At 37.4% G+C, this 25258-nt stretch overlaps 1 protein-coding gene across 2 annotated transcripts in view; it reads left to right on the top strand.

The window, feature by feature from the left end:
• Nucleotides 1–10346: 10346 nt before the first annotated feature.
• Nucleotides 10347–25258, top strand: part of LOC107145517 (programmed cell death 6 interacting protein) — a 75073-nt gene continuing 60161 nt past the window's right edge. Inside the window, exons 1-2 of one of the 2 annotated variants that reach the window (XM_015489529.2) lie at nt 10347–10706; nt 23925–23979. In XM_015489529.2, the coding sequence (XP_015345015.1) occupies nt 10498–10706; nt 23925–23979 (264 nt within the window). In that variant the 5' untranslated portion in view covers nt 10347–10497. The remainder of the gene's footprint in view (nt 10707–23924; nt 23980–25258) is intronic. The other variant, XM_048795069.1, reaches the window with a different exon arrangement.

Below are 25258 nucleotides of genomic sequence, written 5' to 3'. Positions count from 1 at the left end.
CTAAACACAGGTCACTCCATCAGGCCCATGAAAGTATTGTAAATCTTCCCTACATCAACATTACCAAGTCAGCTCACCCTGCCCTCTCACACTGGAAGATTCTGTTTAGAAATATTGTTGACCTTTCTGTTGGGGGAAGGAGGAGAGAATGCTGATCTCAGGGGATTGTTAACTCGGTGGCAACAGCTCAGTGAACTCCCATTCTTGGTAATAGAAAATTTAAGTCACTTGTGTTTCTGAATATTGGCTCCCTTACTCCCTCTTGTGGATCATATGATGTATGACATACAAGATAGAGAATTTTATCTGCATTTTTGCAGTTACAAATATTTCCTGGGTATTGGTAGAAAGATGATTATAGTTAAATTGATATTTATTTATTTATCAGTTTCTGTGGTACAGAAGATTGAACCCAGGGTCACTCTTCCACTGAACTGCATCCCCAGCCCTTTTTATTATTTTATTTTAAGACAGGGTCCCACTAAATTGCCCAGGCTGGCCTTGAAATTTTGATCTTCCTGCCTTAGTCTCCCAAGTTGCTGGGATTACAGGCATGTACCACTGCACCCATATGGATTGATAATTTTAAACTGAACATTGTTAACTTATCTAGTCAAGAATTATATGGGCTGGGGAGGCTGGGGTTGTGGCTCAGCGGTAGAGTGCTCACCTTGAATGTGTGAGACCCTGGGTTTGATCTTCAGCACCACATAAAAATAAATAAGTGAAATTTTGTTCAACTACAACTAAAAAAATTGTGTCCAACTACAACTAATAAAAATAATAAAAAATAATAAAAAAAGAATTATATGGGCTGGGGCTATAGCTTAGTGGTAGAGCGCTTGCCCATCATGCAAGAAGTCCTAGGTTTGATCCTCAGCACTGAAAAAGTAGTAACCAACATTCTTTCAGTGCTTACTGATCCAGGTATTGCTAAGAACATTTTATATAAAGAATTACATAACTTTTTATTATGGAAATTTTCAAACGTAAAAAATAAAGAGCTAGAACACTCTCCACATATGCATCACTTGCTCTCAAACATCACCAACATTTTTTTAACAATATGTTGTTTGATCTGTCATCATTCTTTCATCCCCTCTCCCATTTTTTTAAAGCAAATGTTGGATGTTCTGTAATTCACTTATCAATATATTATATTCTAAACTTTAAAAGTATATTAGCTATTTTAATCCAATAGATACTATTATTATTTCATTTTGTATATGTATAAACTGAAGCAAGTGATATCAAGTGACACACAGGGCTCAGGATTCAAACCCTTGACTGCAGAACTTGTGTGGTAGCCAGTCTCTAAGACAGCCTCCATGCCTGCCTCCTGCTGTCCATGCCTGGTGCAGCGTCTTCACACAATATACCAAGGTTGCACTGTGAGACAAATAGCATATGGTAGGAGTATTGGAATGTCTGGTTCCTTCTGAGGTTTCTTGCTGTATTGCAGGATCAGGGTTATGCAGCAAGCAAATCAATGCACATAACTCCAAATTCAACAAAAATTTCCCTTATCACTTTCCTTATGGACACAAGATAGCTACGGCAGTTTCAGACATCAGACCCATACCCACAATGTTTACAGGTGGTCTTGTATTTCACTGCACTTTAGTAAACTTAATTCCTTTCAGTAATTAAACCTGGATACACTAGCTATAATGTATCAGGTTGAAAATGTAATATTCATTCCTCCCTGGCATTGAAACATAAAATGTTGGTCAGAATGACAGTCATGGTGACTCATAGTTTTATAAAGAACAGGTTTCATTATTTAAAGTCAGAGGATTCTAAGTAAGTTGCCCAAAGATATACCCAATTTAGTTTGAATGAGATTATCTTCTTGTCTATAGTGAACAACAAGAGGCATCCTTCCCTGCACCACCTCCTCTACCAGATCCATGTCAATTTCTAACTACATTACTTGAGCAGGAAGCTAGGCTTTCAATAAACACAAATCTGGGGTGAAAAAGCAAAACATAAAGGCCAGAAACCAGTCAAGTCTTTTTCTTTCAGGGAAAATAACAGAGCTTATTTAAACTCAGCAAGGGTGCATTCTTTGTCTGTAGCCTGGGAAGGTTGCCCTGAGGCTACCATGATACTGGAATTAAGGGTATCTTTGGGGATAATTTCATAATACCACCGTTGTACTTTCTTGTTAATTTTTGAAGAAGATAGACCAGTGTAACTGACAATCCTTAGAAAACGAGTTGAAGAAATGAGGAAGGTCTAGGGACCACACACTTGGTCAAACCATTTTCACAATGCTATCTGCAGCTAGGTTGAAACGGTTCACTTCAAAGCTCCTGTAACTTGTTGAACCACATCTTCTCTGCTCTAACTCTGTGACACCTTTGATTATAACCTTTGTTATTGCAACTTGGCTTATAATAATTCTAATTTTGAAAGAATTATATTGCAATAATTCTAATTCAATTCTTCAAAGAATCTGATGATATACCTACTTCAACAACATAAATGATTGCTTAAATCTGTTTCATGTTAACTATACTTTCCTGGTTTGCTTCATATTTTTGAGGCTTATGTTTTAAACATAAGAAATAATATATTCCCCTAAAGAGATTTAAAAACTTTTGCCAGGTGCAATGATGCATACCTGTAATCCCAGTGACTTGAAAGGCTACGGCAGGAGGATTGAAAGTTCAAAGCCAGTCTCAGAAATTTAGCAAGGCCTTAAACAACTTGGTGAGACCCTGTCTCAAAAAATACAAAGGGCTGGAGATATGGCTCAGTGGCTAAGTGCCCCTAGGTTCAATCCCTGATATAAAAAAAAATTTAAAGATTTAGAAACTTTAAAATTAAGTTTAAATTCTGGGTTGACTGATTATGGAGTGTATATTGGCAGAGCAAATACAACTACTTGAGCAGTGTTCATTCATTCAAGAAATGTTTGTGTGTTGTGTGCTGCAGAGAATGACAAGTAACAATTCTTTCTTTAAGATGTTTAGCAACTATGCTTTATTGCTTTTGGAGTTGATAGATGCTGACCGACCCAACAGAATTTACCTTATGAATATATGGATATAAATCATGTATTTGGCCTATATCATAATAACAGTAATAGGTCTTTCCCTGAATGTTTTCATCTGAAACCATAAACAAAAGTTCACAACAGCTGGGTGTGGTGGCATATGGCTATAATCCCAGTAGCTCAGGAGGCTAAGGCAGAAGGATCGCGAGTTCAAAGCCTGCAAAAGCCAGGCACTGAGCAACTCAGTGAGACCTTGTCTCTAAATAAAATACAAAATGGAGATGGGGATGTGGCTCAGTGATCGAATGCCCTTGGGGAAAAAAAAAGTTCACATTTACCAAGACAAAACCCTCTTTTTTTTTTCTTAATTGGTATGTTTATTAAAAATACAGACTAATAGTCGTGTGATTAAATGTAATTGTGGTTGGGTGCTGACTTCATAAGACAAGTAAGGGACTCTTCACAAATACACTCTGGACAGAATTAAAATGTAAACAGAAGTGACTGACAAGACAGTGCCATTTCAGACATAATCCCTTTATAATTAATAAAACAAAGTTTGTTGCTATTTACAATATCAACATTCACAGAGATCAAGTATCATAAACATAAGGGCACACTATAATTACAAGATATCTTTTCATACTTTCCAAATAGTTGTGCATTTTAGCTATAAAGTTCAGTTACCATAGCCCAACTTGTTTTAAACAAGTAGTATTTTTATGTCCATTCAATCAGTCTCTTACACCATTCTGGGCCCATTCATTTGCAGATAGGAAGAGAAACTATAACCAGGTTCTTCATATCATGCATGTACATGTGATGTCCAATCTTCATACGCTGTCCAATTTCTTTAAGAGAAGTGGAGTGGCTCCTCATAGATGAGCAAGTTCCATAGGAGGAGATCATGTCCTTGCACATCTTTTGCTTCATTTCTTCTGTTCCAGCTTCAGTGCAAGACCCTCAATTGGAACATCGCTCCTCTGCCTCACTGGCTTCTAGCCACAGCATTCTGTTCTCCCTCCTCAGTCCAAAATCCTCTCAACATGAGAATACCATTCACCTTCTATAACCAGAGAGTTGCTATTCTAATCATCCTCACTTTTCAGCCTGACAGGCTCACTTGGATCCTACATCTAACTTTCATGCCACTAAAATTGCTCTTGAAGGCCATCCTTGATGATACCAATTAAAAACATTTTTTTTTTGTAATTGTGGATGAACAGCATGTCTTTATTTATTGTTATGTGGTGCTAAGCGTTGAACCCAGTGCTAGGCAAGCGCTTTGCCACTGAGCTACAACCCCAGCCCCGATGATACCAATTTTAACGGTCAAATTTCACCATAACATCATGGTTGGTCATTCTCTTCTTTTGGAAATTTTGTCACTGCTTAGCTTCTAGGATACGATTCTCTTGTTTTCCTCCTATGGTTTGGGCTGCTCCATTTCCTTTTCTCCTCTTCATTCATCTGACCCTGAAAGATTGGAGCCATCCTGGGCTCAGATATTAGTTCTTCTTTTCTCTGCCTACCTTATGATCTCATCCAGCCCTATGGCTTTATCTTTATTTTTTTAATTTAAATTTTACCAACGTAATACATACACATTTTTAAAAAGTCAAGCAGTACTGAAAAAGTTATGATAAAATACAGCATTTCCCTTCCTTATTCCTCCTTACTTTTTTTTACTCCTCTTTAAGCAACTATTTTATTACTCTTAGCTGCCTCTTCTTGTACTTACATATGCAAATATTTATATATTACTTTTAGATATTACTTGTCAACTTCATATTATGGCAGATGAGAGTTTCTCTCTTTTGCATTGCTAATTTCTTCCCTACTATCCTTGATCTTCTCAGTATATTTACAATAGTTGTTCAAATCAATATTCAGTGTTTATATTATTATATATGCAAATATAATTCCCAGAAGTGTCAATGTTTTATGATTATGTCTTCAACTTATCTTCCAGTTTACTATCTGCTGGGAAACCCATTCACTAATCCTAAATTTGGTCTATAGTATTGTTCTATTGTCAAATGTTATCTGGTTTCTGTTTAAAATGTTATGTTGCTTTTTTGTTTGTGGTGCTGGGGATTGGACTCAGGGGTGCTCTACCACTTACACCCTAGCCCTTTATATCTTGAGACATGGTCTTGCTAAGTTTCTTGGGTTGGCCTTCAACTTGTGATCTTTCTGCCCTAGTTTCCTAAGGCACCGGGATTACATAAGTGTACCACTGCACCCAGCTGCCATGACAATATTTATAATTTTCAGTTGAATTTTTTGTCTCTTTTTAACATGGCAAATAGTTTTTAACTATTTGTCTTTGATAATTCCAATATTTGTGGCCTTCAGGACTGTGTTTAATGTCAGTTATTTCTATTGGTTCTTATTCATGTTTTCTTGACATAGCATGTGACTAATTACACTTGATTGCTAAACAATGTATTTCAAAAATTAGTTGTATAAATAATTAAACTTTAGGATGTTATTATCTCCCTCCAAAGAAGACTTGTATTTGCTTCTACCAGGCTCCTGGGATCACTAGCAATCTAGGATCATTAATTCAGGGTTTGAGATTTTGGGCCCACCAAGTAATTTTAAACTAGTGGCAATTTGTGTGAAGGTGGCTTTACTTTAAATTCATTTATAGTTCTAGGGTGCAGCCCTTTGAGATGCTAGTCTAAAGCCAGAGATGGTTTACTAGGGTACTCTACCCTCACTAGGTTGTGAATTCTAACTTTTATTCTTCTAGTTCTGGAAATATTTCACAAGTTCAGCCTTTCTGCCACTCTTTCAGACTAGCAATGCCTAGGACAAAAGTGACTTGAATAATATGCTGACCTTTCTACACTCAAGTCCTCTCTTGCATGCTTGCCTATCTTATTATTTTTTAGTTTTATTTAATATTCTGTTTGTGTTTGGTGGTTGGGTTGGTCTGAAATACCCAGTTCCACTATAACCAGAAGCTAAAATCCCAAGTTGCTGGATTGCAGGCCACAATGGTCAACAAAGACATAATTTTCTTCTTCCTTCAAGTATTAATGAGAAGGTTGGAATCAGTTTTATTATGATTCCTTGTATGTGACACATTGTTGCTAAACATGAAGCTTGGAGATATTGAGTAAATAGCCCAGAATCATACAGCTAATGATAAGAGTTCCAACTCTAAATGAGAAAATAAAAATAAAAAAGAACTCAAATTCTGGCAACTGCATTCTAGACATTCTTATCCAGTTGACTGAACTGCCTTATTATAAGAAAACAGTTTTTAAGGCAGCACGTGTGGGTCTGGGGTTATGGCTCAGTGGTAGAGTGGTCGGCCAGTGTGTGTGAGGGCCTGGGTTTGATCCTCAGCACCACATAAAAATAAATAAAATAAAGGTATTGTGTCCATCTACAACTAAAGAAATATTTTTAAAAAAAGAAGATAGCATATGTGGCTGGGGGAGGTGGTGCACACCTGTAATCCCAGCGATTGGGGATTACAGGTGGAGGCTGAGGAAGGAGGATTACAAGTTTGAGGCCAGCCTCAGAAAGTTAGTAAAGCCCTGTCTCAAAAAATAAAAAGGGCTGTGGATGTGACTCAGTAGTAAAGCATTCTTGGATTAAATCCTCAGTACCCACTTCCCCCCCAAAATTGCATGTGTGGTAAAATCTCATTTTTCCATAAAATAAACAAGGTAGAATTCAGCGAGGCAGTAATTCAAATTTTTATTAGCAGAGAAACTACCATTTACAGGTGTCAGCAGCATCCCTGCTAGTGGGGATCACCTTTGTTCTGGAAGACATATTGAGGGATCCCTTTTAATTAGGAAGATGTAGGGCAAAGAGGGAAGGGAGTTGACAACATGGCTCTTTTCATCAAGTCCTTTGTTACAAAGAGTTCAAGACTTGAAGTTTGTTGAGAGAAAAAAATTCTTCCCAAAGATGAAGGAGCCTTCTGGAAAGGATGTTATTGAGATCCAACAACACCTTTAGGAAGGTCAATGTTACTATGGCACTTCAGGGGGACTGGAGTGGTCCTGACCTGAGATGGCAGCAAATGACACACCAGGAGTCAAGCAGGAAAAATTCAACACAAAGGAGAGGGGAGCTTGGACTGCTTACCCGGATCTAACATCATTGGTCAAGGAACAGGTTTCTAGTTCAACTCCTACCAAGTTTACTTTAGTATAACAGGTGTGTCTTTAGGAAGAAGAGCCCTTTGTGTTAGTAAACTTTGGAACCATAGACTTAACAGCAATAAAGTTTTAATAGCTCCATCTTGTCAAAGGTCTTGACAAAGGTCTAACATTCTGTTTCAATGGTGACACCTTGTGGGGTAGAGGTACAGAGACTGGGATCTGAGTGGACTAGAACAGCTGTCCATCTTTTTTATAACCAGTTATAATTCAGTTGGGCATAGTGATACATACCTATAATCCCAGTGGCCAGCCTCAGCAAGTTAGGGAGACCCTATCTCAAAAAATAAAAAGGGCAGGACTGGGGATGTAGATCAGTTGGTAGAGTGCTTGATTAGCCCAAATGCCATGGGTTCAATCCCCAGCACCATACACACACACACACACACACACACAGACACACACAGAGACACAAACACTCACACACAAAGGGGCAATCCAGGAGTAGTGGTGCACACAACTCTAATTCCAGTGGCTTGGGAGGCTAAGGCAGGAAGATCACAAGTTTGAGGCCAGCCTCAGCAGCTTAGCAATGCTCTAAGAAACTTAGTGAGACCCTATCTTTTTTTTAAATATATATTTTTTAGTTGTTGATGGACCTTTATTTTTTATTTATTTATATGCGGTGCTGAGAATTGAACCCAGTGCCTCACACATGATAGGAAAGCGGTCTACTACTGAGCTACAACCCAAGCCCAGAGACCCTGTCTCAAAATAAAAAATAAAAAGGGCTGGGGATGTAGCTCAGTTGTAAAGTGCCTCTGGGTTTAATCCCATTGACATCCCCCTCCTCTCAAATTAACCAGTGAGAAGCAGGATTTTAAGCACTCAGTTTCTTCCCACTGTTCTTTCTCAGTTCTGGTATGTCAATTTTATCATCAGGCTAATTCTCCATCAATACTACAAGATGGCTGACCACAACTCCCAGTGTAGAGTGGATACATGCCCTTTTTCTTTCTTTCTTTTTTTGATACATGTACTATTTATGGCAGCAAGCCTTCTTTGAAAACCTTTCCGATATGCAATTCTCCATCTCATCAGATGAAGTCCTTACTTCCTTCAAAATGGAATTCAGAAATTCTGTTTCCAAGATTCTATTGCAGCTCTGTGGAATCCAGTGACATGAAGATTCCAAGAGCCATGCAGAAACCCTTCTGGCCAAGATGGAAGTACTATCTCCAGAAGCAGCAGTTGCAGAGGTTCAGGTACAAACCCTTAGGGCCCAGCAACCTCTGGCAGTGGGGTGTTTGTGCTCTATGGGGCAGCAGAGATGTTTTCTCTGAAGCAGTCTGTAATATGGTATATTCAGCTGTGTGGGTCTAAGGCTTGATTCTCTGAACTCCCTGATGTGCTTTACTAAAAACTTTCTCCTATTCAAACTATCCATGGTTCATTTCTATTGTGTACATACAGAGATATGTTTCTTCATCAACATCTAGGGAAAGAGAGATGACTTTCAAAAATTCTCTAAAAACAGCAAAGAGGCAAGTTTGATATCTTGGGCAAACCTTTTTATAGCTCAATAGCCAAAATAGTGCTATGTTTTTTTTTTTTTTTTTAAATCTACTTGGGCTAGGGGCTGGGATTGTGGCTCAGCGGTAGAGTGCTCGCCTAGAATGTGCAGGGGCCCTGGGTTCGATCTTCAGCACCACACAAAAATAAATAAATAAAATAAAGGTATCGTGCCCAACAACTAAAAAATAAATATTAAAAAAAAACCTACTTGTGCTTGAGAATGCATTACACTAATGATCTAAGGTCTGAGCCACATCCTTATCTCTTCAGCCTTAAGATACAAAACAAAGAGAGTTGAGGATAACAAGGTGAAGATCAGGGAAGGGTGAAGGAGGTAGGAGGACTGTAACATTACCAGACACACCAACTTACATTAAATCCCTTAGTTTTACACCTAAACTTGCTCCTCACTTGTGTGTTTCTCTAATCATACAGCTGCTGGTCACAACTTGGAACCTCTGGATAGAGTTCCTAGCATGTAGCTTCTTCCCATGGGATCAGCAGAGGTCTGAGTATGGGGTCATTCATATTTTTTGATGTCCTGTTCCTTTACTTTCCCTTTAATAAAGATTGGCCAACAAAGAAAATTACAAAGACTTTCTCCTTTCTTTAATGGAAAAGTTGTCAAGAAAGTCAATCCTCATTGGTCTATCCCATTCCTCACTTCTCTCCCCTTATTCTTAGGCAGTGATATCTCTCCAACAATGCTTTCTTCTTACTTCTCAAGACAAGCCTTCATTCATTCTTTGGAACAATTTACCTTTTCCAAATGGATCAGACTATAACCCCAGCAGTATATTTCTCAAAATTTGGAACTTGTTCATAACAGTATGCTTTTCAAGAGACCCTCACCCTTGGTATTGATGTTTTAGGCCAGATAAGCTTTGTTATGGGGACTATCCTGTGCATTATAGGATGTTTAGTAGCATCTCTGACCTCTACCTGTTAGTTGCTAGTTGCAACTAAAAATGTCTCTAGTTACTGCTAAATGTCCCTTCAAGTGCACAATCACTTGTCTGAGAACCACTGGGCTACACTACTACAGTGGGGGAGGGTGGGCTTAAGAAGGGCAGTGGAATTCTTTCATATTCCAAGTTAGGGTGGGAACTTTGCAAGAGTCTTTTTAAGTTCACCTTTGTAAAGAAAGCCTTTTTTCTCATTTAAGCCTGGTTCTTCCAAGGTACCTCATATCCTAAATTTCAAGCTCCCGCAACCAACTCCCCTTTTATCTTTATGATAATTTACCTTACCGTCAGTGTCCTTACCTGACTGTAAACTGCAAAAAAGCAGGAATCTTATCTACTCAGGTTCCCGGTACACTCAAGAACATGTACACAGCAGACTGTCAACAGTGGCTCAATGAAATATCATTGGTCAAAATAACCTGGAGGCTGCAAGGTAATTGAAAAGCCTCGCAGATGGAAGTACAGCAGGCGTACTTCACCAGGGAGTGGAACAGTAGTTATTCTTACGTGAAAGTGTCCAGTCCACCCATCCAGGCAGTAAAGAAAAAGGGGGGACCTCCATAGGTTAAGAATGCCAGGACCCCACTGCGCAGCGGGAACCAGGTTGCGTGTTGCCGCAGCAACTCCTTCACGTGACCACGAGCGGCGCGCGCGTCTCTCTGAGTGCGCCTGCGCCGGAGCTCCCGGAAGTGGACAGACTTGGAGCGCCGGCCGACCGAACGTCCGTCAGCCCGTCGGTCCGCTCGTCCGCCGCCCGGTGCCCGGCGCGCCTCGGCCCTCATCACTGTCCCGCCGTCTTTTTGGCCCGAACGGCGGCCGGGTGGTCATTATGGCGACGTTCATCTCGGTGCAGCTGAAAAAGACCTCGGAGGTGGACTTGGCCAAGCCGCTGGTGAAGTTCATCCAGCAGACGTACCCGAGTGGCGGAGAGGAGCAGGCCCAGTACTGCCGCGCCGCGGAGGAGCTCAGCAAGCTGCGCCGAGCCGCCCTCGGCCGCCCGCTGGACAAGCACGAGGGAGCGCTGGAAACGCTCCTGAGGTGGGCGCAGGGCCGGGGGCGGGGGCGGGTGTTGAAGTCAGGTTTTGAGGTAGCCGCCTCCTTCCTTCCTCACTCTCCGGAGCCGGTGGCCCAGGCCGAGCCGCCCCGCCCCGGCTTGGGCAGGAGCGTAGGTGTGGTCTGCATTCTTTCCTGGTGAGCTGCACCGGCCCCGCGGCCCGGAGGTAACCCTGCCCTTTGGTTGCCAAGGCTGGATACTTGGGAGGAACAGTCTGCCACGTACTGATTTCTCTTGTCACCTTTACTCAACTAGTTTTCACTTTTTGATGTCTCAGACTGAAGACTTCTTTCTCCCCCCGTTTTCCTGTCACTGTCTTATGACTTTTTGATCCACATTTAGGTTTCATAATAGTAGTTGCTTGAGGGAAGTGGGGGAATCGGGACACTTGGAGCAAGTGTCTGTTTATTACTCATTACATGGTTCACTTGAAATGGGCAGTCTTAAATTCAAAGTTATTAAACGACGGATGAATAATTCTAGAAGTTAGGAGCTACAGTTATTTGAAGTAAAACTTGAGTGGCATAATGGAACATTTAAAGTACGTTTTAAAATCTGTTTACAAACAGGTATGCACAGTAATTGAATAAGTTGTTGTTTTAGCAAATGCATATTGACCTCATTCTGTATTTAAGAAAGGTTCTTTTTTTTTTTTTTGGTATTTTACGTTAACCATGACAGCATTTTCGTGGCACTTTACGACCTCATTTCCTCTAACATTCTCATTTCACAGGAGAAGAGGAAGTATATTAGGGTGCAAGTAGTAGAATAGCAGAAATCCAGGTTTAACCAGCCTAAGAAACGACTCTGGTAATTGAAATGTCTAAATGTATTCATTATGTTTGGACATCACTGGAGATCATCTGTTTCCGTGATGCTGTCGTCTTAGGTGAGCTTTGTTCATGTGTTTAGAGAGAGATGGCCAGTAGCAGCTCTTATAGTAAATGTAATGATCCATAACACTTAGTAGACTTTCTCCTAGCTCTGTTGAAAGTCCATGGAGGCCTTTTATTTGTTCTGTTTGTACCCCTTTTTGGGAAATAAGTGGTGGGAAATAGGCTAATTTAATGACTTTTGGGTTAAACAGCTGGTTTAACTTTTCCATCCCTCATAGATCAAAGCAAAAGTTTGGACAGAGGAAGGGTTGGTTCCCCAAAGGAGGAGATGTTAAACAGTTGCTCAGAGATTATGACTACTTGCTGTCAATTTTAGAGCCAAGACTGTTGGACTGTAAGGATCATTAGTCTGATGCTTAGCATAAACACTTTTTTTTTTGTTATGGGGATTGAACCCAGGGATGCTTCACCACTGAGCCACATCCCCAGCCCTTTTTTTATATTTTATTTTGAGGCAGGAATTTTGCTACATTGCTTAGGGCCTCCCTAAGTTGCTGAGGCTGGCTTGTAACTTGCCATCCTCCTACCTCAGCCTCCCCAATTGCTGGGATTACAGGGTGCACCAACACACACAGCAACTTAAACAATTTTAAAGTTAACCTAGGTATACTTGGGCCATTTTTCTAGAATTAACCTATTTTAAAAAATCTTCAAAGTTGTTTTTACATGTAGATTTAATGAGGATTTTCAATTAGTATTTTTTTAAAATATATATTTTTTTAGTTGTAGTTGGAAACATTACCTTTATTTTCTTTATTTATTTTTATGTGGTGCTGAGGATGGAACCCAGTGCCTCGAACATGCTAGGTGAGCACTCTACCGCTGAGCTACAACTCCAGCCCCAATTAGTATTATTAATAAAGCATACTTGTGGTATAGTGAACCTGTAAAAACCTTGTTGACTAGGTTTGGTTCCAGTGGTGAAGGAGCTTGGTGTCTTCAGGGGCAGTTGGCACAGGATTTTAAGACTGACAAAGGAGGATATTGGATAATGCTTCAGATAGGATGCTGGTAGGAACTTTAAAAAAACATTTGTTCATTCCTTTTTTGGTACTAGGGATTGAACCCAGGGGTGTTTAACCACTTAGCCCCATCTGCGGCCCTTTTTATTTTTTGAGACAGGATCTTGCTAACTTACTTAGGGCCTCGCTGAGTTGCTGAGGCTATCTTTGAACTTGGGATCCTTTATTTTCCAACCAGGCATGTATGTGGAAACTGTTCTTAGGTAGTGGAGCTATTGCAGAGACTTTTTCCTTGAAACTGTGTTTCTTTAGTCACTTTTGTATGGTCTTCTCCTACTGCAGCTATTAAGGTTTTTAACTTTTTTTTTTTGCCTTTTTTTCCCTTTTTTGTGGAATTAGGGTAAGTTGATAAACTTACTCCAGGCTGCTAAAATTTTTAATGGAGATGTGTACAAAAATTCCTTGGGTGTATACACTGTAAAATAAGATAGTTTTGAATCAAACAGTTGTGAGATATTCAAATTAAGCAGAATATCTCATTTTTATGATTATTTTTGATAATTGTATAAACTGAACATTTATTTTTTAGCCTAATGAACTTTTAAACTAATGAACTTTGAAAAAGAAGTTTTAAACTAATTCCTAAAGAGTAGAAGGTAGCTTAATAAGGGCTGGTACACAGCTCCACATACAAAACTCCAATGATATACTTGACTTGTAGATGCTGGATTAAATGTTGTAAGATAAACGTTTATTTGTACAATATTAATGAGCATGCTTACTTAAAAATCATTTATATTAAAGGTACTTTATCCTTTATAAAATGATTTTTACTGAAAATTGAGTAGAACAGCCTTGAAAATGTTGAACTGTATGGTGATCACATGGGAACGCTCCTGTTTTGCCTTACTTTTATTTTGGAAGCTGTACATTTCAGCATGACGCTGCTGTTTTGCCTTACTTTTATTTTGGAAGCTGCACATTTCAGCATTTCACCGCAAACTTTGTGGTGATAAGTTTCTTTAGAAAGAAAGCTTCCTGTTTCCTTCCATGAAAAAGTCTGCCATCAGCTTTCTAAAATTTGATCAGTGTGAATGGAGGTTGGGAATCTGCAAATGGCACCTGTATAAGGTTTAGGTTCAACTTTATGTGGGGGATCCCAAATTACCAGTGAATTAAATTAAGATTTTATTCTTTTAAAAAATTTTTTTTTTAGTTGTAAGTGTACACAATATCTTTTTTTGATTTATTTATATGTGGTGCTGAGGATTGATCCCAGTGCTTCACACGAGCTAGGTGAGCACTCTACTGCTGAGCTGCAACTCCAGCCCTAAGATTTTATTCTTGTGTAAAAAGTTGGCAGGTAGGTAGTTGTGGTAATCAAGGGGTGGTCGTTCTGTGGAGTTCACTGGAGCTCAGACTCCTTCCAGCTTTCGGCTCTGTAAAAGCTAGAGTATGGTTCTGGTTCTTATAGTCCAAGATGACAAGCATACCCAAGTTCCAGACAGTAGAATGGAGGAAGAGGGCATCTGGAACCCGCCCCACAACATTCTACTTATATGTTACTGGCCATTATGTGTGTTCACATCTCATAGAAGAAATGCTAGGAAAAGGAGTTTTTATTATGGATGGCCTTATGCCCAGCTAAAAAAAATCAGAGGTTTTGTTAATAAGGAAGAAGGGGAGAATTGCTAATAATGTAGGTAATTTGTACTCTAGCCCCAGCCTCTCCATCCCCACAGTCCCCACTACACAGTACATGATATTCCTAACATTTTTCTGAGAGTGAACCTACCCTCAGAGTTGAGGATCTGGGCCTGACGGTTTCTTTCAGGGATTTTCAACCACATCTTTATCTTTTCAGCCTCAGATTGAACTATTGTCTTTAGAGGTATCTCATGTTTCTTAATTCAGATCTTTTCTGACTTCTCTGATATGATTTGGCTTGTTGGTTCCCTTGCTTATGCAGTTAGATTTTAGTTTTCTGCTTCTTTTATTCACTTTTCACCTTTTTGAACATTTTGTTGAAACCTCTTGTATGCTGCTGTGCCTTTTCCCATTCTCTTTTTCTTTGTTCATTTACTTTTATTTTGGTACTGGAAATAGAACCTACTAGGGCCTTACACAGGCTAAAAATTGCTTTATATCTGAGCTACACCCAAATCCTTTTAGATTTTTAAGGTTTTTTTTTTTTTTTTTTAATTAGGTTTCAGGAGAGAGACTAGAAGGGTTTTTAAAGATCTCTTTGTTTAACAGAAAGAGGTGGGTATCTGATTTCAGCTCTTTACAGTGGTTATTATCAATTTATATTCCCAGTAACTAGTATATATGTTTTTTATTCTTCTACATTCTTCCTGGTACTCACTGATGAAAAATTTAAATCATTACTTTTCGCCAAAATGATGGGTGTGGGATGGTATCTTGTTTTAGTATGCATTGCCTTTATTTTGCTGAGATTAAACATTTATGTTTATTAGTCACGTTGTTTCTTTTTCTATGATTTTTTGAGTCCCATTTTCTGTCAAGTTGTTCGCTTTTTTTTTTTTTTTTAAAAACTGATTTGAAGAAGTTACTTACATTTTTTGGTTATTTATCTTTTTTTCCATTATGTATGTCTTAAAATTGTCTGGTCTATTTCTTTTTTTAGTTTTAACATTTACTACTAAATTTTGTATTTGTGGTATCTTTTGTTATATATAAGTCTTTGCAAAAATGTTTTAGTCTCCTCATTATTATAGTAACAATTTTTTTCTTATTAATGTTGTGCATTTGTTATGTGTGATTCCTCTCCTCACCTTCACCAGCAGATTTGCTAAAGATTTGGGGCCACCTTTTTCTTTGTTAAAATCGAATATATATATAATTTTAGTTGCTTATTTGTTTATTTTCTTTTTGTTTTGAATGATTAGTTGCTCATCTTTTTTGTTTTTCTAATACATTTTATTTATTTATTTATTGGTAAATGGGATTGAACCCAGGAGTGCTTAACCACTGAGTCACATCCCCAATTCTTTATTTTTATTTAAGTTGCTTAAAGCCAAGCTTAATTGCTGAGGCTGGCCTTGAACTTGCAATCCTCATGCCTCAGCCTCTGAAGTAGAGATTATAGGCATGTGTCACCATGCCCTGCAATACTTTTATTTTGGAAATTTATGTTTTTTCTCAGTCTGCATTGGCTGTATTTTACTGACTTTGAAATATTGATATTTATTTTTAAATAGTTGATAATTTTTTTTTAAATATTTATTTTTTTTAGTTTTAGGTGAACACAATATCTTTATTTTGTTTCTATGTGGTGCTGAGAATCAAACCCAGTGCCTCACGCATGCTAGGTGAGTGCGCTACCACTTGAGCCACATCCCCAGCCCTTGTTTTCTTTTTTTAATATTCATTTTTTAGTTGTAGCTGGACATAATACCATTTATTTATTTATTTATTTTTATGTGGTACTGAGGATCGAAACCAGGGCCTTGCACGCGGTAGGTGAATGCTCTACTGCTGAGCCACAACCCCAGCCCTGTTTTGTTTTTTTTAATCCAAGATTCATTTATATGGCTTTGTAAAATTTTTAATTCATGTTTCATTTTTTAATTTGTAAAATGAAGTTGATAGAATTAGTTTTATAATTTCCAAAATAATTTTCTAATATTTTATAGATCAGGAAAGAAAATATTGTTGTTTTATTTTCCTTCACAACTCTTGCTCACATTCTGATTCTTGATTTGGGGTGAAGATATTGAGATATATTATACTAATGACATTGTAACAACTTCTTTATAAAATCTTAATGGAGAGTCCTACATGAGCCACATTGCCGGAGATAGTGTAGAGGATATAAAGATGTATTGTACTTGATCCCAATCTCAAGGAATATCTGAGGTTGCTATACCTTAATTTGGCCCAGTAATTTTATTTTGCATAGATGAATAAACATGAAATTTTAAAGAAAGTTTTAAGATTTAAGTCTGATGTATTTTTTTCCCCTTGAAGTCTGATATGTGTGTTTAATTTTTTCTGAAAGTTGGTAAATAAAGTAGCCTATCAGGACTATCTTATCATTGTGTATAACCCTTTGATTTACCCAAAAGGTTTAAACTCTTATATTGACTTTATGGTGGAAGCTGGCTAAGGACCTGACTCTCTGTTTGCTTTCTATTCATATTCTCCTGCAGCAGTGCTTCATTAATGATTTTTCAGATGATAAATTGGGTGAAGAATGAAGTATGAAAATAAGATTCATGGGGCTGGGGATGTGGCTCAAGTGGTAGCATGCTCGTCTGGCATGCGTGCGGCCCGGGTTCGATCCTCAGCACCACATACCAACAAAGATGTTGTGTCTGCCAATAAATAAATAAATAAATATGTTTAAAAAAAAAAAAAAAAAAAAAAGAAAATAAGATTCAGGAAGGTTCTGTAAACTCTAGTTCATGACTCAAGCTTAGTTTCTCTGGTCTCTTGTTTCTCCCTCTAGTTGCTGGTCAGAAGTACATAGACCTAATACAGATGTGAGCTATATAAAGTTATAGGAATTTGGCTAATGTGGATTGGTGTTTCTTAATCCTTATATGGATTGGTGTTTCTTAATCCTTATATCTTTCTCTTAAAACTTTTTAAAACTAGAACTTCTGATGGTAATTTCAACTATTTCCATTTTTGTTACTTTCAAAGAAATGTATTTATTTCCTAGTTCTTTTCCCCCATGAGGGTTTTTTTTTTTTTTTTTTGGGTGTTTGTGTGTGTGTTGCTGGGATTGAACCCAAGACTGTGCCCATCCTGAGCATTACCATTAAGCCACACCCCCAGCCCTCCCTATGAGATTTGTAAATTAAGCTGTGATATATTTGCTTTGAAGTGCATGAGTTTTATAGAATAGTGGATTGCATATAAAACTACTTTTACATAGTTATAATAATTTATAGCTGCATTTATCACATACATATTATTTACCCAGGCACTATTTCAAGCATTTTGTTTGTATTATTTTATTTGTTTCTCACATATAAGGGAGGATAATTATCTTTACTTTAGGAAGGCTTTAGAGAGGTTGAATAACTTGTTCATGATCATACCTCTAAGAAATGGAATTAAAACTCATGGTTGGAATTCAAACTCAGGGTTGTCAAGACTTGAAGACTTGAAGACTTGAGTTCTGCATATTGTGGCATCATACCATTTGTTTAGGTTTTTAAATTTTAAATAAGTGTTTCAAATTAAATTATTTCTGGGGCTGGGGTTGTGGCTCAGAGGTAGAGTGCTCGTCTTTAGCCTGTGTGAGGCACTGGGTTCAATCCTAAGTACCACATAAAAGTATTGCACCACAATAAAGGTATTGTGTCCACCTACAACTAAAAAATAAACATTTAAAAAATTTTAATTATTTCTAAAGTAAACTCTATAAAGATAAAATTCTTAGCATTATTTATTATTATTTATATCACATTTTAAATTATATATATATTATATATATATATATATATTTTTTTTTTGGTCACCTTCCTGGCTTAGCATACTGGTTTTCCACCTTCCTACTTAGGGACAACTTACAGTCTAGGTCTACTTTGTGAGATATGTATTCTAGGCTGGTAGGGAAAAGCCCATTAAAATGATAAGGAAAAGGATGTGGTAGATTTCTCTGGGTTCCCTTTCTAGGGACTCTGATACCTGAGATGTAGGCTGAACCATGATGGGTTGATATATAGAGGAATTATATCAAAGGAGTAGCTTATTGTATTTGTTTCTCTAGGAGCAGTGTTTTGCCTGTGATAACCGCAGATAGCAACCACTGTTTTCTTTTGCAAAGCCTTAGTTGATCTCTTTTGTTTTGTTGGGGTTTGCTCCATACTGGCCAGACATTGTTGATTTCCAATAACTGTCCTTTCTGTTTCCTTCTTCTACTTCTTTTTCTTCTTCCTCTTTCTTCTCTTCTTCGCAGAGCAAATATCTTCATTTTCTGCTACTTCCTTCCCTGCTTACTTTATAGTAGTGGTCAGCAAAATAAGGCTTTTCCAGCTAGGCAGCTTTTGTTGGGTTCCACTCCAGTGGTCTAACACTGAAAGCCTTATAGACCTAGCTGGGGGTGTTTGCTTGTGCTTCATTCTGTCCTTGAGTGCTACCAAGCATTGCTGTAGTGCCACCCACACATTGAGTGCTCTGTTTGGCAGTGGCTTGGCATTGAATAGTGGAATCTTTTTTTTAAGAATTTTTATTATTATTTATTTTTTAGTTGTAGTTGTACACAATAACTTTTATTTATTTATTTTTATGTGGTGCTGAGGATCGATCCCAGGGCCTTGCACATGCGAGGCGAGCGTTCTACCGCTGAGCCACAACCCCAGCCCTGAATAGTGGAATCTTAATCTGGGAATTGATAACTCAGAAAATTACCTTGCCTCCAGCCAGCTGAGTCAGGTAGCCAAGTTAAAATGTCTGTCTCTCTTGGAGGAGAGAAGAGAATGCTCAAATTTGGGTGCTGTTGGAGCAGAGAATGAAACTGATCATGTTGGCCACTCCTTCCTTTCCTCATGGTTCCCCTCTAACAGACTGGGCACTTTTCCTTTGGAGAATGTCTCTAGCTGATGGCAGTTGAACAGCTGTGTACCTAGAACACTTAGCATCTGAGGTAGCCCAACATAGGTAAAAAAGGTACTGGGCGGATACTGTCTAAAGTGAAAAAAAAAAAATTGATTTTGCGTTTTCTTTGGCAAAACAAGGTTTGCCAGACCTTACTCTGTAGTCATGTTGCTCTCTTTGCTCTGCCAGGCAGGTACTTTCTTGACTCAGTCCATTGGTACCTGCTATTCTTTTTTTATGGGCTTATACTTTGGTAGCTCTTGTTCATTCTCAAAACAGAGAATCTTAATCCTAGGTTTATTTTTTTCAGGGACTTTGCATTTTATTAATTCATTTCCTTGGGACTAGCAACAAAACTGAGCAAATACACCTGGCATCTGCTCTCATGGAATTTAGAATTCTTCAAGAGAAAAGATATAATAGTAATCCCACATAAACATAATCTCACAAATAATATAAACTATGATAAATCTATGAAGGAAATGTTTAGGGTTTAAGAGATTATAAATGGAAGGGGAACTAATTTATTAATTTTGGTTTTGTTTTTGTGGAGCTGGAAATTGAACCCAGAGCCTCTTGCATGCTAGGCAAGAGTTGTACCATTGAGCCACATTCCCGGTCTGTGGGAACTAGTTTTAAAAAGGGATTAGGTTGGGGCTGGGGTTGTGGCTCAGAGGTAGAGTGCTCACCTAGCACATCTGAGGCCCTGGGTTCAATCCTCAGCACCATATAAAATTAAATAAAGGTATTGTGTCCATCTACAACCAAAAATTAAATATTTAAAAAAAGGGGATTAGATTGACTGATTTTTATTAACTTTTGCCACCGCCATGTTTTAGCATCATTTCTTGATTGGGTAGCTGCAGTAGCTTACTGTCTGACCTCTCTACTGCTTTTGTGTACTAGCAGTCAGATTTCTACATAATAGTCATGGTGACTCTTATGAAAATAAACTTGATCATGCTACTCTTTTGTCCAAACCCTCTAATGGTTCATCCTCTTACTGCATATAGTAAAAGCTAAAAGTTTTACAGTTGTACTCCAAACATCATTACTTCTTTTGAGTTCATCTATTATTTTCTTCCGTCCTTGCTCTATGGTGGCCCTCTTGGCCTTTTTATCATGCCAGGTACATTCTCAGGCACACTCTTGTCCCAGGGTCTTGGATTTGCTTTTCCTTAGACTTACTTTCTTATTTTCTTGACTCACTGTATCACTTTCTTCAGGCCTTTATTCATGCTGTTTTTTTTTTTTAAAGTTATGTAGTCAAATGACTACTTTCTTAAAACAGTAGCTTTTTCACCTCACTCCATTACATATACTTTATACCTCTGTTTTAGTCAATTTTTTTTTTTTTTTGTTGTTGCTGTGACTAAATGACCTGACAAGAACAATTTTATAGGAGGAAAGATTTATTTGGGACTCATGGTTTCAGATCATAGTGGCGTGGCTCCATTGCTCTGGGCCCTAGATGAGGGAGAACATCAGAGCAGATGGGTGTGGTGGAAGAAGACATTTCAGGACAGATCCTGGCACCCAAGAAGGAGGGAGAGGGAGGGAGGGGGTTGGGGGAGGGGGAGAGAATGAGCATAAGCTCCATTCTACAAGTACAAAATACTCCAAAGGCATTCCCCAAGGACCTACCTCCTCCAGCCACACTTGCCTGTCTACAGTTACCACCCAGTTGATCCCTATCTGGGGATTAATACATTGATTATTTAAAACTCTCATAATCATTCACCCGTAAACTTTCTTGCATTTCTCACACAGGCACTTTTGAGGGACACCTAATATCTAAACCATAACACCCTCTTACCTCTTTATCTCTCCATAGCACTTAGCACTATACCACATAGAAACACACACATATATGTATGTACGTGTATATATATTTAACATATTTATCTTGTCTTTCCCTTTAAAACTTTCACAGAGGCAGAGATTTTTAAAATGTTTATTGCTGAATTCTCATGTCCTAGAAGTGTTAGATACATGGAATGAATGCATGAAGTCTTCTTTTGAAGGCACATTAATCTAGACAGAAAAAGTGGGAAATGGGAAGAAGAATGTTTTCAGGTACAGATGAAAAAGTGTGTGAAGGTCCTGAGACAGGAGGGTGTATGATTTAGTGACTTGAATATGAAGCAAATATCCTGAGATAAGGCATGATAAGCATGATGGACAGATAATTCAAGACCTTGTCAGAAACTTTGAATGCACTTTTAAGTATAAGGGATTCCATTAAAGGGTTTCAGTACTTAAAACTTTGAAGTTTATTTCCTAAGTACAAGGATACTATCCTATGTAACATAACTCTTAGAACTTTCAAAATCAGGAAATTGGCACTAGTTCAATATTACCATTTAAACTACAAATTTCATTCACATTTTGCTGATTTTCCCATTTTTTTTTTTTTTATAGATACAGGAGCTAATCTAGGGTATTCAGTCTCCTTCAATCTGGAATAGTTTCTTAGTTTTGTCTTTCATGACCTTGACATTTTTGAAGAATATAGTTTTGTTGCTTTGTAGAATGTCCACAATAGGGTATTGTGTCATATTTCTTGATGATATGTGATGATGTTGTGTCCTCTTGATGGTAGTATTAGTTTTTGTCACTTCAATAGGATGGTGTTTGCCAGGTTCATTGACTTTACAGTTAATGATTATACTGTAATTAATAAGTATTTTGTAGAGAGCTACTTTGAGACTATATGCTACCCTATTTCTCATGAAACTTTCATTATTTTTGGTATCCATTGATGAATCTTACCAGAATCAGATATTGCTCTGAAAGATGCCAAATGGTGATTTTTTTCCCCTTAACTCCACCATTTTTTCTAGATTTATTAGTTGGCATTATTCAGTAAGGTAGACCTCTATTTTGTATTCATCTATTTATTTACTTCAGAATAGTTTTCTTATTTTTTCAATGGATTATGATTTGTTACTGTTACTTATTTTATTTAAACTATTCTAAACTTGACTATTAGGAGTCCCTTAAAATTGTGTTTTTTGAAAGATGTCCCCATCATTTTGTGAGTAATTCAGCACTTTTTGGCATAGCAAGTTTAGTTTTTTGACTCTTGAATTTTCTCAGTCTCTTCTCTGGAATCAGTTATTTCTTTAATGAGCAGTGGCTCCTTTTAATGTGGGATATTATTTGGGTACTAGATTATTGCTATTGGGAGGTATAATTGCTTCTAGGTCCTCAGCACATATATTTAGGAAATACATAGACATTTTTATATGTTCTTGTATCTCAGTGATATTAAAAAATCAGTTTAAGTGGCCTGGGCTGTAGCTTGGTGGCAGAGCGCTTGCCTAGTATGCGTGAGGCACTGAGTTTGATCCTCAGGAGCACCACATAAACATAAGTAAATAAAATAAAAGTATTCTGTCTTTGTACAACCAAAAAAAAAAAAAAAAGCTCACAGCTGGGCATGGTGGTGCATGCCTCTAATCCTAGTGACTTAGTTGCTGAGGCAGGAGGATTACAAGTTTGAGGGCAGCCTCAGCTAATTTAGCAAGGGCCTCAGCAACTTAGACTCTAAAAATAAAAAATAAAATGGGCTAGGTATGTAGCTCAGTACCACCAAAAAAAAAGAGTTCTCGTTGGTACCTCCAATCTAGTTCAGACCCACAGAATTAATTTTAGCCTTCTCTCTTCACATATTTATAATTTTTTTTCTGACAGAAAGAAACCTGGCTCCAATCTTTAAATGTTTTTACTTAATTGCCCAGTTTTTCCTGTTTGTAATCTAACTTGTGGCCATGCTAATCAAAAGCTTTGTCTTAGACATGTTGCTTGCCTCTCCTACTTGCTTACCTCCTGAAAATTCACCCCCAGAAATAAACACTGGAAAGATAGTGTCCATGAAGGCATGGAAAGATAGAAGAGAATAAATGAAGGAAGAAAGATTAGAGGCCATTTAGAAAGCTTGGGTTTAACTCTCTTTCTCCTCAGACTTCTTGGCTAAAAGCTCACTCTGTCAAGGGGAGAAGACTGCTTTATGTTTATTTATCATTCTGGATGCTGGAATAGTTAGGAAAAAATGAGAAAGGAAATGGGAGTTGTCTAGGAAACTTCTAGATTAGTTTACCTGAAAGAGATGAGCTGTGTGAACTTTGATGAGCTATATGGTAGTGGTGACATAACCTAAAGAAATGGACATACCTAAAACATTTTGAGAGTTTGTAAACCTATTTTTAATCACTTTGCCAGAGACAGTAATTTGTCCAATGGGTATAAACTTAAGTATCTTAATATAAAATACATAGTTTCTTGGGAAGATGTTAGTTTAATTCTAGGCAATAGTAATTGATAAATATTGTCTGTGGTGGTGGGTATAATGATATATTCTCACAGTTTTTCATTTTGTATATTTTAGCTCCTGGTTTACACATTGAGAGGATGTTCATGAACCTTAAAATAGCTGATTGAATTGAATTTGTGGGCTACTAAAGTCAGCATGAATCTTTTTCTTTCTTTCTTTTTTTTTTTGGTGGTACTGAGGATAAAACTTAGGGGTGTTTTACCACTGAGCTATATCCCTATTCCTTTTTAAAATTTAGAAACAGTCTCACTAAGTTGCTGAAGCTAGTCTCAAGCTTGTGATCCTCCTGCCTCAGCCTCCCAAGTTGCTAGAATTACAAGTGTGAGCCATCACACCTGGCATAAACATGAATTTTTGTATACTTTTAAATCACTTGTGTGTATATAAATGTATGTCATGTTTACTTCCGCTAATTATTAATTTTGCTCTATTTTTTAGATATTATGATCAGATTTGTTCCATTGAACCCAAATTCCCATTTTCTGAAAATCAGGTAAGCCATTAATTTTGTTTTAAAGTTGTGTGGCAAATTACCCATTTCCTTCCACCTATGATATCATTTTATTGAGATCAATGATACCTCTTTACTATGCTTAGGTGGTTTTATATAAACTAGAAGTATTTAGATTTGTCTGATCTGAACGTATGTGCTTCTCAAGACTCCTGAAATTTGATTCATGTAGTTCCCCCGTCACTTCTGAGGCTCATGTAGAGCAGTGGAGTTCATTTTATATAAAAAGAAGAACTGTTTATTGATTGATTTAATATTCTGTGTCCTTACCCTTTTACAGGACTAAGAAGTAAGCTGTATAATTCAGAAAGTATTGGTCTCAGTTCCTTAAAAATTATTAGCTCAAATTACAATTGCATATAAAAGTTGCAATGGCTGTTACGATTGATATTACATTACAAACATGTCAGCTTTATTTTCTCTTAAAGACTAGTTGTTGGAAATTTAAAATGTTTGTAATTTCTTATAGTTTTATAAAAGTTTTAAACTTTGTGGTACTTTTTTTTTTTTTTTGGTGGTGTTGGGAATTGAATCCAGGCATATATGCCAGGCAAGTGGTATACCACTGAGCTATATTCCCTGTTCCTTTGGGATATTTCTGAGTTTTAAAACAGTATAAGAAAAGTACTTTAACATCCTTGTACTTAAGTTTTTACAGGTGAAATAATTAGGTATTGAGATTTTGTTTTAAAATATTCCAGGAAGAAAAGTGTGTGTGAATGGGTGGTGGTGGTAGGAGGAAGAGTTAGGGAGGAGATGAACTAAAAAGAGTAAAAAGCTAAAGCTGCTGATGGGTACATGCAAATTCATTATGTTATTCTTTTTATTTTTCTGTATGTTTGAAGGTTTACCTAATCCAGAGTTAACTTTTTTATTAGGTTGTAATAAATAATTTAAATGAGGCTAAGTTCTTTATAACCTTCATAAGTGTTACACTTAGTTTAGAAGCAGAGATAGATGTAGTTTTCCTCTAAGTAAAATTTTAGGTGTAGTATTCTACAGAGAAGAGGATGAATCATATGTATAGTTTGAATTTCACAAAGTGTGCATGCTTATTTAACAACCACTCAGATCAAAATGTAAAATATCATCCCATCCTCTTGAGAAACCATTTTCCTACTTTTGTAATAGTTGTGTTTATTTTTATCTCCTGGAAAACCTGTAGTACTTACTTTATTGCCTTTGTTTATCTTTGCTTGTTTGACAAACATGTAGTGCTTGTTCTGTCAACTCATTGTGTGTTTATGAAGATGAATGATAG

This window comes from Marmota marmota, unplaced genomic scaffold, assembly GCF_001458135.2.
Source record: "Marmota marmota marmota unplaced genomic scaffold, marMar, whole genome shotgun sequence".
NCBI classification, from domain to species: domain Eukaryota; kingdom Metazoa; phylum Chordata; class Mammalia; order Rodentia; family Sciuridae; genus Marmota; species Marmota marmota.
Note: the sequence above shows the minus strand (reverse complement) of the source record. Positions and strands in the feature narration are given on the sequence as shown.